Source organism: Homarus americanus, unplaced genomic scaffold (assembly GCF_018991925.1).
Source record: "Homarus americanus isolate GMGI-L3 unplaced genomic scaffold, GMGI_Hamer_2.0 scaffold32001, whole genome shotgun sequence".
Classification (NCBI taxonomy): domain Eukaryota; kingdom Metazoa; phylum Arthropoda; class Malacostraca; order Decapoda; family Nephropidae; genus Homarus; species Homarus americanus.
This window is the reverse complement of record NW_024747948.1, coordinates 150,493-165,000: the sequence shown is the minus strand read 5'-3', so window position 1 is coordinate 165,000 and position 14,508 is coordinate 150,493. Positions and strand designations below refer to the sequence as shown.

General features: G+C 39.5%; 2 protein-coding genes across 3 annotated transcripts in view; both read right to left on the bottom strand.

Annotated features, from left to right (window-relative positions):
• Nucleotides 1–2,523, bottom strand: part of LOC121879890 (uncharacterized protein KIAA0825 homolog) — a gene marked incomplete at its 3' end in the record, with an annotated part of 3,035 nt that extends 512 nt beyond the window's left edge. Inside the window, 2 exon segments of the mRNA XM_042386674.1 lie at nt 702–898; nt 1,922–2,523. Of these exon segments, the coding sequence (XP_042242608.1) occupies nt 702–898; nt 1,922–2,523 (799 nt within the window).
• A 255-nt stretch (nt 2,524–2,778) lies between these two features.
• LOC121879891 (frataxin, mitochondrial-like) lies at nt 2,779–7,586 on the bottom strand. 2 transcript variants are annotated; one of them, XM_042386675.1, is made up of 4 exons: nt 7,501–7,586; nt 6,163–6,354; nt 3,773–3,890; nt 2,779–3,027 (listed from the first exon to the last, which is right to left on the bottom strand). In XM_042386675.1, the coding sequence occupies exons 1-4, from the start codon at nt 7,521–7,523 to the stop codon at nt 2,779–2,781; spliced, it is 582 nt and encodes a 193-aa protein (XP_042242609.1). In that variant the 5' UTR covers nt 7,524–7,586. The 2 variants fall into 2 exon arrangements, with proteins under 2 accessions (XP_042242609.1, XP_042242610.1); XM_042386676.1 differs by lacking the exon at nt 7,501–7,586 and adding an exon at nt 7,397–7,482.
• Between the last annotated feature and the right edge of the window lie 6,922 nt (nt 7,587–14,508).

Here is a 14,508-nt window from a genome sequence, read left to right as displayed (position 1 = left end):
TTTATTTTTTGCATTAAAAATAAATAAATAAAACAAACGTACAATGTGTTAAGTTATTTTTCTAATTTTTTAAACTTATGTGAAAGGCCAGCCTATTCTGAAGCCAATAGTGTCAAATTCATGCAAAAATTTAAATTCCTTGGTCTAAATAACAACTAAAAAAAATGAAAAACTTGTTAGGAGCTTCTCTGTGCATAAAGGGCACACAATGTATTGGGAACGAATAGATTATACAAAGTTTCCCTGTAAGTGAGAGGATGAACTCGCTTTATTCTCCTCCTTTATGGTTTTCTCCACAGCCTTAATTCATCTTGCTCTCTTTCCTTCTCACTCTTCTATTTTTTTATCCCATACATCTCTAAACTGCTTGTACAACTGATGTAAACCTTGTTTCATCTATGCTAATTCCTATAATTGCTCTCATTCCTGTACAGTATTTGGGAGAACCTGAGAGGAGTAATACTATACTACACTTACATAGGTATAAAAGATTTTTTGATAATTTTAGTGGTTATTAAGACATCATCTACTCCTCAAGAATATTAGAAAGAAGTACATCTACAACTGTACAGGCATAAGATGCTTCCCTATTGATGTAATATTACTGGCAATAAATATCTTCTTTACAGACAAATGTTGTGTACAATATAGGGAAAACAATAGGTTAAGCTAAGCTACCCTGTGTCATGATAATACAGTACCTTGCATATAGAATGCCCACATTTGGAGAGTCAGTGATGATCTGCTACTTTCCTGGTAAGGCTTAGGATTTGTCCAGTCATGACTGGCAGTGTCATGCAGCAGTGATGAATGGAGCAGGTCACAGTTGTAACTCAGGATATTTTGCATCATGAAATCCACAACTTCACCACACCGACCCAGTGCAGTAGTCAGATTCCTAAGGCACACACAATTGTTAAGAAAGCAATTTATCTAATAATGTCTTACAACATTTCCATATTAAAACCATTTACTAAAACAAAATTGATGTTGAATAGGTGAGTTCAGTAGTTTAATATGTACAGTATTTATCATGTAGTTTAATGGCAAAAAAAAACATTTGAATTTAACATTTATGATGATCACACTACTCTGGGCAGAATGGTATAACTGCAATGTACAAATGGAGGGTTTATCATGAAAACCCCATTTACTGACCAAGTCTAAACTAAGCAAGTCCCATATTACTCCACCATGTCTATAAAGAAAAAATGAAGGAAAACCCTAAAAATCACTAGAAAAAGTACTATGCAGGGTGACTAGAACCATTCCTGAAATACCCAGATAGGCTGAAGGTTGTGGGGTTGATAACTCTTTAGATGAGACATGAAAAGGTAGATCTCACAGAGGGATTAAAGTCCTGAACAAGACAAAAAAGTCAAACCAAACCATTCATTCAAAATACTGCTAGAAATCCTACATACACAAGAGTTCATACATTCAGGGAGACCAAGTTGTCATGTAGAACAGACAAAAGGAGGCATTTCTTCATGATATGAATTATAGACAAGTGGAAAAGTTTACCCATCAAAGCAATGGCAATGGCAAACTTTAAAATTATCTTGTACAAACTCTTTAAGTGCAAGAGATATATTTAATAGGCAATGGTCTTTCTTGTACATGAAGTGACTGTTAGATAAAAAAGTACACATGTGCATTCTTTCACCAAATTCAAGCTCTCAAATAGTTCTCATTACAATGTATGAAACAAAGCTTTATCAAAATGTGTACTGTTTTCTATTTCACAACAGTTCTATTCAGATACATCCACGGCAGCATGGTATTTTTATTTCCACTTGGATTATTCAACCACACTTTTTAAGGCTCAAGCAATTTATAAATACAGGTAGCTAAATATTAGAAAGAGGAATATTGCAAGACAAGAACCCCTAAAACTCCCTCACAAACACACTTGACTCACTTTGAGGCTGGTTGTTTTAAAATGTCTTTGTAGGCATTGAGTCTACTTCTCACCAGAGCAGCTGAAGCCAGGCACATGAATAAGATTTTGTTATTGCCTGCTATGAAGGCGTTTTCACTCACTCTTTTTACATGATCCAACATGTAATTTGACGTTTGTTCTACGATAGATAATAACATTGCTTTGGGTGGTAATTTTTTATTATTTCCACCAGCAACAGAGGGAAAAATTTTTGGTTCCACTGGCTTCGAGGCAGATGATATTGTACTTCCCGGGGTGGAGGCACCTGCATCAATGGGAACATGACGCCGCACAGGATAAAGCATGACTTGTCCTTCTGCCCCTACCATGATTTCACTGGGCAGCACACCTCTCACCTTGTCCACAGTTGGATCGACTGTATGTTTTAAACATTCTTCCCACTCCCTTATTCCTGCACTGATGCTGGCCAGCGCTGATATGGGAGTGTCACGCTGACCCCCAATAGCATATAAACAGACTGGTTTTGCTGAAACTAGTTTTGATTTTTTAAATTCAGCCCATTCAACATGAAGTCCATCCTTAACAGCACTCATAAGCTTTGTTACATCTCCACCAGACATTTTCTTATGTGTTACTTATGATTGGTGATATAATCAAATTCGATAAAATGTTTTTAAACAGTATTCATAACAAAAACAAAGATACTGTAGTGTATACAAGGGCATATTCTTGATCTAAAACAATTTGATAAACTTGTAAACGGTGTTATACCGCATAAAAGGTCATTTGCAATTTTGTTTTATAAATAAACATTAACAGCTAGCAACTTTATGTACATTAAATAATCAAACTTTCTAAAGTTTCTGTTATATCTGCTATTTGGAGCCTTTCCCTCCATATGCACAGCTAGAGGCATCAATATCAGTCTTAAAAACACTTGATAGTTCCTGGCTCAAGAGGTGGTGCAGGGTCACTCCACTGTGCTTGTACACCCACACACCGTCCACAAAATCATATCTCTTCGGGCCACTAACGGGAGAAGAGAGCCATATTTGTTTATTGGGAGTCTGCTTGTTGATGACATACGTTCCAAAGCTTCCCAGTTTAAGTGTCAGCACCCCGCTCTGTTGGCAGAGTTGAAATATATAAGTAAATGTAACCTCAGATGCTGATATCTCAACAAGGAACAACTAAAAACAAATTATGGATCTACTGTATTTATAAATTTAGTAATGTTCTGAAATCTTAAAGTGTAGTAAAAAATTTTGGTGGCCCTAACAAAGCTGACTTCTAACATGAATTTTTTATGTCAATAAAGTGCATCCTTCTGTCATCTATAGTCAGTTACAACATGAACAGTACTACTGTATTCACTTTCAGCTGAGGGTTTTGTGACACTTTTAAGTACGTAGTACTCTAGTAATTTCATCCAGTGGTGAATCTGTAAATTGTTCTAACAGGAAGTAGTTTGACTTCAGAATAGAGTGAAAAATAAAGGTATGTTTATCAACAGTAAACCATACAGGTAGGGGGTCCCCAACTTACGAACACCCGTCAATAAGAACAGGGTTAAACTTGAAATTTACACTATTTTGTTTACCAAATGACTTATTTTTTACTTTCATTTATTGCATTTTGTCATTCTATTTCTTCTTTTTTCTTAAATTAAGTGATTTTAGATGTATATAAGGACTTAGGCTAATATATATAGTGGGATTTTAAACATTGTTCTGTAAGTATGGTATGAACATAGCACGGATTCCGACTTATATACAAATCCGACTTCAGAACGTCCTCAGGAACGGAACCCGTTTGTAAGCCTATACGGTACGTTTATCACAAGCAAAGCATATCACTTATCACACTTACCGAGTATAAAATATCGGCGTCCTCAGGCACATTGTCTGTTGCAGCTAGATCTTCCAAAAATTCAGTGAGAGACTCCAATGTATCTTCACAAACTTGTTCATACACTATTTCACTTAACCTGAAAGGCAGATTTCTTTATAATGAACAGTATTAAGCTTTTCCCTTTTCTACATCTTAAATATTTTTTGTATACAATAATGGAGTACTGTGTATTCATCAATTTCTGCAGCGAGATTGCTTTTATATAAAAAAAAAACTAATATTTACCAAGAACTTTTCACAAATATAACATGGAAACTAAATTTACCAAATAACACTGTAACAAGTATGACCATTTGAATAATACAGCTTTGTAAAAAAAATCTAGTTAAATAAACATTTTGCATCCAATACTTTTCTTCTTACAGAGCTCTCTATCTCTCCATATTTTTGTCCCAGTGCCACGTTTACCCATGTATTTTAAGAGCGCAGAAGGAGGAGGCATATACACTTCACTCTGCTCACCTAGGCCTCCCTCCCTCTCAACTGACTCATCCTCCTTCACTTCTCGATCTACAGTACTCTCACACCTCCCTCACTCCCTCCTCAACTATTAAGTGTAACAAGTCTTTGGAGCTACTGTGTCTTATATGAACTATTATTCATTCACATCTTTATTCCTTAGTCTGTTGTCGTTGTGTCAATGATTTCAGCCCCACTTTTGGCATGAAGTCTGTATATGAGGGAAGGATGCCAGGCACTGTTAGGCCTCCTCTTCCCTCCACCTTCAGCCATCTGCACTGCCTGACCTTTCCACACACATCCCAATAATCTCTGTTTAATCTATAGTATTGTATAACAATATAACCAGTAAATAAAACTCATTTGTTACCACCACCCAAATAAGAAAAAACAACAAAATTACAATTTTCAATCCTATAGGAAGATAAGTCAGGTTAGGCAGGCCTTTTTGGTTTATCTTATCTACAATAAATAATTTAAGTCACTACAGGAGAAAATTCTATACCGTTAAGATTTGAAATGCTGCTAAGGCAAGATCACTGAACTAATAATAATACAAAAAATGCTGTAAATTTTTCGTTGTATCAAACGTTTCGGTGTACAGTACAGTATTATCAATGCTATTATTATTAATAAATACTGAAACATTATTATGTAAATAATATAAGCTGCTGCTGTTTTTCCTTCATGTTTATTTAAGAGAAGCATTAATGTCTTTGGAAAATTAATTGTCTTTCAGAGAGTGCATAATAAACACGTAATGGTGGCTTCCCTGATAGCTCCTCGTGTTGTAGAGAACTGTGTTGAGGATAAGAACATCTGAAAACCAAAATGCAGGTAAAAAAATAAAAAATTCTTCTGATAAATATTTCCCCGAGTGGTTCATTCCTATGAATCTGACAACAAAAACATTCCCATAAAACTTTGTGATTGCTGTGCTATACCCAGAACTGTATTGTACTGTAATGTATATACAGTACAGTGGTCCCTCGGTTAACGAACATAATTCGTTCCACAGAGTCGTTCGTTAACCAAAAATTTTGTTAACCGAATCTATTATTTCAATGGGATATTGGGAAATTGGTTCCAACTCACAGAAAAAGTATACTGTACAGTACATACAAAGTACTGTACACCAGTAATAGGGTTAACAAAACATTAAATATAAACTACATACAGTACTGTACTGTACAGTATACCGTACAATAATAAATAAAAAACAATAGAATACTGTATTTTAACTTGCTTTGAGGTGTGTATGTCGTATTCACGGCAGCTTTGTTTACATATTAAACAGCTGAAGGCAGTCGATGATGACATGCCATATTCTTTACAGAGTGCATTGGTTCTAATGCCTTCTTCACGTTTCATAATAATTTCTGCACTGCATATTATCAACATGTTAACTAAATTTCAGAATGACCAATAATTTTAATGTAAAAATGCAAAAATATTCAGGAGACCAACAAACTGGATGTTCACTCCACTGTAAACAAAGTTAAACTGAGATGCATTGTTGGGTCATTCAATCAGCTGATTGATCCACAAAAACTGTTCCCTGTACTGTAAATATTATCAATATGTTAACTAAATTTCAGAATGACCAATAAATTTAACATAAAAAATGCAGAAATATTCAAGAGACCAACTTTCTTGATATTTACTGCACCGGAAACGAATGTAAACATAGAACTGATGCACACAAAACGTGTTTGTCGTAAGGATTTCGTTAATCGAACTGAAAATCCTTATGGGAGCTAATTCGTTAGCCAAAATTTCGTTAATCGAACTGTTCGTTAACCGAGGGACCACTGTACTGTACTGTACTAACATGGTTTCTTAGGTAGTAGGAACATATTAAAATTCAAGACCAAATAAAAATTGCTTACTCAGTTGAATAATTGCATGTAGTGATGAGATTCAGTGGATGATGCTGTTGCAAAAATTTTGGTTTGGAAACCTGCGAGAAGAGTGATGTTCTCAGCGAAGAATGTGAGTATATGAACCGGTGACGAGATAACTGACAGAGATGTTCCCAGGGCAAGTATCTCGCTGTCAGTCTTGTACTCACAATATTCATACTGGAAAGACAAAAACAATCAAAGTAAAGACAAAAAAAATAAGATACTGTTCTCGTCTTTTACCCATGTACGGTACTGTATCTAATATTATATATCTTAGAAGTTTTCCCATCTTTATATATACCTAAAAAAATTGAAAAGTAAAATAAAATACATATATTGCACAGTACAGTATACAGTTGGTACAGTCATGCATCCTGATAAATAGGAGTCATAAGTTTCGTTCCTCAGGTTATTTTGGTTTTCTTTTTAGGTTTGGTAAAAATTATTCCTCCACAATTTTTGGGATATTCTTGAGAAAAGGAAAAAATTACCCAAATGTAGCCGCAATAAAGTCAAATGATGGTCGTACAAGCGTAATTCGGGCTGTGAATCACTTCTCGATTATTATTTGGTGTCATAAAGTAAAAAAAATTGGTAAACTTAATTTAATCCGAGTTGTGTTGTGTTAGGTTAGGTTAGGTTAGGTTACGTTAGGTAAATGCACTTGATCTATTAACTCAAATTAAATTAAGTTTACCAATATTTTGTGACTTTGTGACACCAAATACTCGTCGAGAAGTGATTGGCAGTCCGATTTATTCATCTAGGACCATTATTTGACTTCATTGCGGCTACATTTGGGTAATTCCTCGCTCCGCCGGTACATGCACGCGATCTATTAACTCAGATTAAAGTAAGTTTTCCAATTTTTTTTGACTTTCTGACACCAAATACTAGTCGAGAAGTGATTAGCAGTCCGATTTATTCATCTAGGACCATTATTTGACTTCATTCCGGCTACATTTGGGTACATTTGGGTAATTAGTCAGACCCTTATACAAAGCTTGGTTAACTATAAGGTTCATTTTGAACAGATTTAAAGGTTTACTTTAAACAGTGAATATATTTTACATTGCAACAACTTGATCCTAGTTTGGGTATGATTGACATTACTAAAGATAATTTGTATTTCGTCAAGATGTGTGAATATGTACTAGAGTATTTTAATGTTTACCAGAAGGGCACTGATCAGCGTCCCTGACAACCAAGAATACGTTACCATTTCTTCAATTAATTACATAGTATATCTCTCTAATAAGTGCTACAGTATAGAGATCACTACTTAATATGACCCATGAAAGATAACACAAGGCTAAAACTAACCTGCGTGGGAAAATATGCGTCATTACTGTGTTGTGGAATGGTCACCTTAGCAACCGTCTGTTACCCTCGGCCAGCTGACTGAATATATCGACCTATAGTTAAAATATATAATTATAATTAAAGGAAACTGAATACATATTGACATAATTAGAGCTTTATATTATATGAAAAAAAAATCGTTATTCTTCTGGGAAAAAGATTATCAATGCAGAACTCTTTTGGTGGTATTTCTAAAATTACCGTCAGTTTGAGATGGGCATGAATATTAATTTTATTTTAGTTTAGTTGAAATTATTAGGTATCCCAAAGTATCCACCCGAAGATTAGGCACCCCAGTTTAACACGCTATTGCCAGTGTATGTCTGTCTGTGCATGTGTAATGAAACTTTGATAAGTATTTCGAGATAACTATTGGGTGAACCATGATAATTAATTATGTCAACACCAAAAATATTTAAAACTAGAAAACCGGAAGCTCAAGAACGTTTTCTGTGAGACATATTGAAGAAACCTCTATCTGCTCTTTCTTAATTTATCAGTTATTGATGGACAAGTGTAATTATTAACTTTGTTACGTACTTGAAAACCTTAAATGGTTGATGCAGTAATAACACTATACCATTAACAAGTCTATACTCACTGGTCAATCACCGGTGAAGTCTCGAGGTCTTGGTCTATGAACATGAGAAGTTAAACAACAAAATAATATTAAAAACCTACCCAACCTTTTGTGATAGACATGCAAAAACTGAATCGGTAAACCTGGTTTCATGAACAACCAATTGTGTTTAAATTTTGTGGTTTACGCTTTTACAAACATTTTTTCTAGATACTCGCTGGCAAATGAAAACACGAAAAACATTAATAAAATCACCCTTTCTTTTGGCATCGGTTAAATAAGGTAATACTTATTTTATTTATTTATTTTTTTTTTTTTTTTACTGTTTGGAGTTCTCTGGGTTGGAAAAGGTTAGGTCAGGCTTTCAATTTTTTTTTCTGAAAGAGGTTGTTTGGTTCACACTCAGGATGGGATGGAGAAAGGAAACTCACAATGTGCTCTCTGTATACATATTGTATTGGATGTACAGTGCAACTTGGTGCTGGGAAGGCAGCATGGTTACAAGCGTGATGTAGAGAGAGCTGGTTGGTGAGGGTGCTCAGAGGAGGACCAGTTTGTGGGTCGCCATGCTCACCGGCGGGAGTGAGGGCCGCCAGGCAGGCGGAGGTGGAGGCGCTTGCTGGTTGGTGTAGGTAGAAAGAGGTAGGTCACCACGAGGTCAGGTCTTATATAACGGAGGTAGTTGAGGTGCCAAAGCACAGGCACCAACTGACAGTCCCTAGTACCCCTGTATATCTCGGGGACCAGATGGGTGACAGTACTCCAGATAGGGAAGCACTTCCCTCTTGAAGATCGTTACGAGAGATATCTCAACGACCTTCTTATAAGACCTAATAATTTATTTGATGAATTACCTTCTTCTCACAATGGCCCGAGAATTTCAGCTCATTGTCAACATACTCACCTAGGTCCTTCTCACATTCAGTCTCAACTAGTGCAGTTTCTTCATTCCGTTGTGACATATGATACGTCTCCTTACAGTTGGTATGCCCCAGGTGCATCCTCTTACACTTAGTGACATTGAATCTCAGCAGCCATTTCTTTGAGATCCGTCTGCAGCTCTTCACAATCCGCTTGGTTCTTGATTTCCCTAAATAACTTGGCACCATCCGCAAACATTTATATGGAGGAGTGTACAACGTCAGGCATGTCATTTATGAAACAAACAAACAACAGCCCTGTGGTACCCTGCTTGAGACAGATACAGTTGATGATTTTGTGCCACTAATCACCACACACTGCTTGCGGTCATGTAGAAAGTCTTCTATCCATGCAAGGACATTTCCCCGAATTCTGTACCCTTCCAGTTTGATTTTCAGCCTTTCGTGGAGTACACTGTCGAAAGCCTTGGCAAAATCTAGGTACAGTATATATTGTCAATACTACCACCCCGTTCCAGAATATGGGTCCAAATATTCAAAACCTTGAGCAGTTGTGTTAAGCAGGAGCGCCCCGGCATAAAACCGTGTTGGCAATCCTTTACAAGGTTGTTTCGTAGTAGATGTTCCATCGCGGCATCTCTGATAATACTCCCAAGTACTTTACATACTATGCTGGTCAGGCTCACCGGTCTATAGTTGTTCGTGGAGTGACGATCGCCTTTCTTAAAGATAGGACTCACATAAGCCATTTTCCAATCACTGGGGACCTTTTGTTCATCCAGGCATTTACAAAACAGGATCTTCAGGGGCTCGGCAAGCTCGTTGCACAAATCTCTTAGCACTCTGGGATGCACCATGTCAGGGCCGGGACTCTTATGGACCTTTAGCTTTGACAGTTTATTTCTTATACCCTCTTCTGTGAACACAATGTGGGTCAGTGCTGTGTCGAACCGTCTGTTCTCAAACGCAGGAAGGTTAATCGCATCCTCTCTTGTGAACACCGAGGAAAAGGAGCTGTTACACCGAGGAAAAGAAGCTGTTACACCGAGGAAAAGAAGCTGTTCAATGCCTCAGCTTTATCCTGGTCAGAATCTGATACTCCTACTCACGTTTTTAACTTTGACTTTGTGTGGTAAAACGCCTTTGGGTTTGACTTGACCTCGCTTGCAACCAGCCTCTAGAACTCCTTTTCAGCCCTTCTACACTCTGCCTTTGCTTGGTTTCTGGCTCTTGCATACATCCTTGTTTCTCCAGTCGATGTCGCCATAGTTAAAGTCCCCCATGATAAGGAGGTGGCTAGGGTTGAGCATCGCTGTGTTGTCTATTAAGGCTCTTAAGTTCCTATTATTTAGTGGGCTACAGTTTGGGGATCTGTAGATACACCCAACAATAAGTAAGTCCCCTCCCTTTAATTTAATTTTACACCACTTGGACTCTTTAAAACCATCCTCTCCCTGTACCCTCGCCTGGCTGGCTCTAAGGCCTTGCCTAGCAGAGAAAACCACACCCCTCTTGCAGGTTTCTTGAGAAAGTTTTGTGAATAAGTCATATTCAGCAATATTGAACTCACATTCTTCTGGGTTGATTCTCCTGTTCTTGTACAACAGTTCTACAACTCCTAAAATATCGGGTTGGTGTGCCTTCAGTAGTGTTTCAAACTGCTCTTTCTTAATCAAGGAACGTGTCAGTATTAGTGTACAAGCCAGAATTTGTTCTGGGTAACGTCTCTGCTCTTAGTAGTAACTCCGGCCCCCCTCCATTCTCAGAAGCTGCAGCATTTGCGAAGTGCACTGTATTTTTCAGGGTGTGGTTAGAAATGCCAGTGTTTACACGGCGCTCGCCTCCTACCAGCTGGTAGAGCGGGTGGAGGGTACACTGCTGCCCCCTGGCTCTGTGTCGGCACACTTGCTTCCACTACCCTCCCCCTGAATATAGCCCATATACAGTACACCCATCCCCTCTTCTGCTTCAAGTCCTGCAGGAGCTTCTTGTGCTGTTCCCTCTGCATTACCGTGCGATCTGGGTGAATGAATACACTCCGAGATGCCTCGCTCCTTGCTAAGTTTTTTGCCCTCCGAATAACCTCCCATTTCTCCTCCTCACTCACTAGTGTGATCTTGAGGGGGTGAGGCTTGTCCCCCTGCTTTTGTCCCAGCCTCCTCACATCCTGAGAGGTTGATGGTGTAGTATCTTACATGATTTAATGGGAGAATGAGAAGCCAAATGCAGACTCTTACTCAGGTGGTTTATTGTTGTTCTCGTACCATGTGCCTAACGCATTCTAACTTTGGTAAGAACATAATATATAATGTATATGTAATCAATAGAGGCAGCATATAAACATACACATATATAACACTGTTTCTCCCTTTCAAAAAGAGAGCATGGCTGCTACAAATCCTAAATAAACAAAACTTACAGAATTACATATGGCAGGGAAGAAGAGAATAGAACACAAGAAATATAACTTCCTAACTAAACAATTTTGAAAGGCCTGTTCACAATTCAGATAATCAAGGTCTAATTTCATTACAGGTCTCCTAACTCTGTTTTATCTTCTAGGACTATTCCCTCCATCAAGTTTTACAGGGGTTTCACTTGCACTCTGTGCATTATCAGTGACAGACGTATCATCTTTACAGTCAGTTGACACAGTGAGTGGATGTTGGGAAACATCATCTTTGACATCGTCATCATGATGATCATCTGAAACTGTGTCAAGTTTATCATCATGTTCTGGTGCTACATTCATCTCGCCATGTGCCTGAATGATGTGATCCACATGAACATATCTCAAAGAGTTACCACATTTCACTAAATATGTCCTAGATCCACATACCTTGTCAATGACACCAGTTATCCACTTTGCATGTACAGTACCATAACCTTTAGCCATGTTCCTAACTCTCACCCTATCATTTACTTTGAACACTCTTTCACTGGAACTCTTATCGTGATACATCTTTTGTTGAGCTTGTTTCCTCTCTACAACTTCAAACAGACTTGGCTTAACTAAACTTAATCTTGTTCTCAACTGTCTCTTCACCATTAACTCTGCAGGAGCACATCCTGTCACACTATGTGGCGTGGTTCTGTACCCGAGTAAGAAATTTCCCAGTCTGTGTTTCATTGATTTTCCTACAGTTCCTTGAATTACCTACTTGGAAAGTGCTTCCTTTACAATTCTAACTGATCTCTCAGCTGCACCATTAGAGGCAGGGTGATAGGGTGGGGTCAGTACATGCTTTACACCGTTGAGTCTTATGGAGGACCATTGTCAGATACTATCTCTTCTGGAACTCCATCTTCAGCAAATATTAATCTTAATTCATCAATGGTGCTACCAGCATTAGTACTGTACATGTGCTTAACATCAATCCACTTTGAATGGTGGTGGTGTGGGTGGTGGGGGTGTGGGTGGTGGAGGTGTGGCTGGTGTGGGTGGGGGTGGTGAGGAGGGTGGTGGTGTGGGGGGTGGCGTGGGCGACGGTGGTGTGGGTGGCGGTGGTGTGGGTGGCAGTGGTATGGGTGGCGGTGGTGTGGATGGTGGTGGTGTGGATGGTGGTGGTGTGGGTGGCATTAAACAGTTTGCTTCAACATAATAAAACAATAAGTTTACCTGGAGGCTCAAGCCAGGTCTTGTAGTGTTATTGTGATGATGATGAGGAGGAGGAAGAGGTGAGGATGGAGGAGGTAGAGGAGATGGTGATGGAGAAGGAGGAGGAAGAGGAGGTGGTGATGGAAAACAAGGAGGTGGTGGTGATGGAGAAGGAAGAAGAGGTGGTGATGGAGACGGAGATGGTGGAGGAAAGGGGAAAGGAGGAAGAGGAGGAAAATTTGACCCTTTTTCCCCACAAAATCAACTAAAACTCTAAGACACTCACCAACTCCTTCAGCTCACTATCCCATAAGGTCCTGTTTATTGCCACTACCCTGAAAGACAAGTGAGAAATACTACTACTACTACTAATAATAATAATAATGACAATAATAATAATAATAGCCACCTCGCACTGGTTATTTTCTCGACCGTAAGTATCTCTGGCCCATTTATACGGGTTTTCTCGGTTCGTGGTCACCAGTGCAACCTGCCTGTTTCCAGCCTTTTTCTCCGTAACTCTCGAGCTGGATTTGGTTTTCCATGGTCTAGCTCCACTGGTCATTGATTTCGGTGCCGACATGATGGCCTCGAGTTGACAGTCACCTAGCTTCTGCCGCTTGTGGTCGGGTGGCACTTCTGACTGGTGTGCCTCCATGGTGGAAGCTCATTTCATCCCTTGAAAACTGGCTAAGAGTTCCTTTCTTGATGGGTCGTCCTGGTTTGGCATGTTATTTGCACATAAAATTTTTCGAGAAGTGCAGGAGATTCAAGTGGAAGTTACAGCAGCCATCTATGCCGCACCTTGTCTTCTGGATGCACTCGGCCATCCGGTGAGAGCGATCTACGCAGGCGAAACAGCGACGTTCTTCACGTATGAGTGAAGTTTGCTCTCCAGTCGACATGTTGAGGAATGCTTGGCATCTCTGCAGAGGGTGATATCCAGGGCATAATGGGCAAGTGCGGTCGTCCCTTCCTCTAACCTCTTCTCTTCCTGATGTCACTAGACCCACAGGTCTCCTTTCTGTTGAGGAAGGGTATGGGTGTGAGCCTGTTTGTCTTCCGCCCGGCTCTTCTTGTCTTCATCCCCTCGATGCCCTTCTTGTCCTGTCTGGCATCTCCCGTACAAAATCCTTCATCCACTCGACTCCTGGAGAATCCCTGTCTCTCTTTTCTAAGTCATATGCTCTATCCTCGTATCACTCCCTGATCTTTCCCGTGAATCTCTTAGCCAAAGTATTCAGTGATTCATATGTGTTGATTCGTGCAGTTTTCCCAGTACCTTCAAGTTGTTTACGCAATTTCCCAGATCGTCCGCGAGCTCCTGAAGTCCTTTAATGTCATCTGTTCTCATGGCTGGGTCACGTAGGACCTTACCTATTAGTTCTTGGATGTAGGCTTGCTTGTTGCCATAATGCTCTTTTAGCAAGGCTAGAGCTTGTTCGTATCCTGCCCTGGGGTCTTCTAATTGCAGGGACGCTCGTAGGGATTTCTTAGCACGGCCGTTGTAGGTTGAGAGAAGTGTTTCCAATTTTAGTGCATAGGCGCCTCCCCAATTTGTCTTTGGAAGGCATGCTTGAACTCCCAATGTTCGTCACAAGTCCCTCCGCTGAACCTTGGCATCGGCCTCTGGGTAAGCCTCATAGTGGCCATTAACTCTTCCAGTCTCTGGGTTGGTAGCATCGTGTCCGATGGCCTCCCTTCCATCCATCCTGGTGTTCTCGCTGTATATCTTGTACCTGGATTTCCTTCTCCTGGGTTCCTGTTGGTGTCAGTGCTTCCGGAAAGTGGGTATGACGGGTGGAAACATGTAACCTCTCCCCCTGATGTTCCTGACGCTGAGGTGCTGAGTGCTGGGAACCCTCCTTGGGTGGGTTCTTGCAGTTTTCAACGTGTGTCTCGTAGATGCA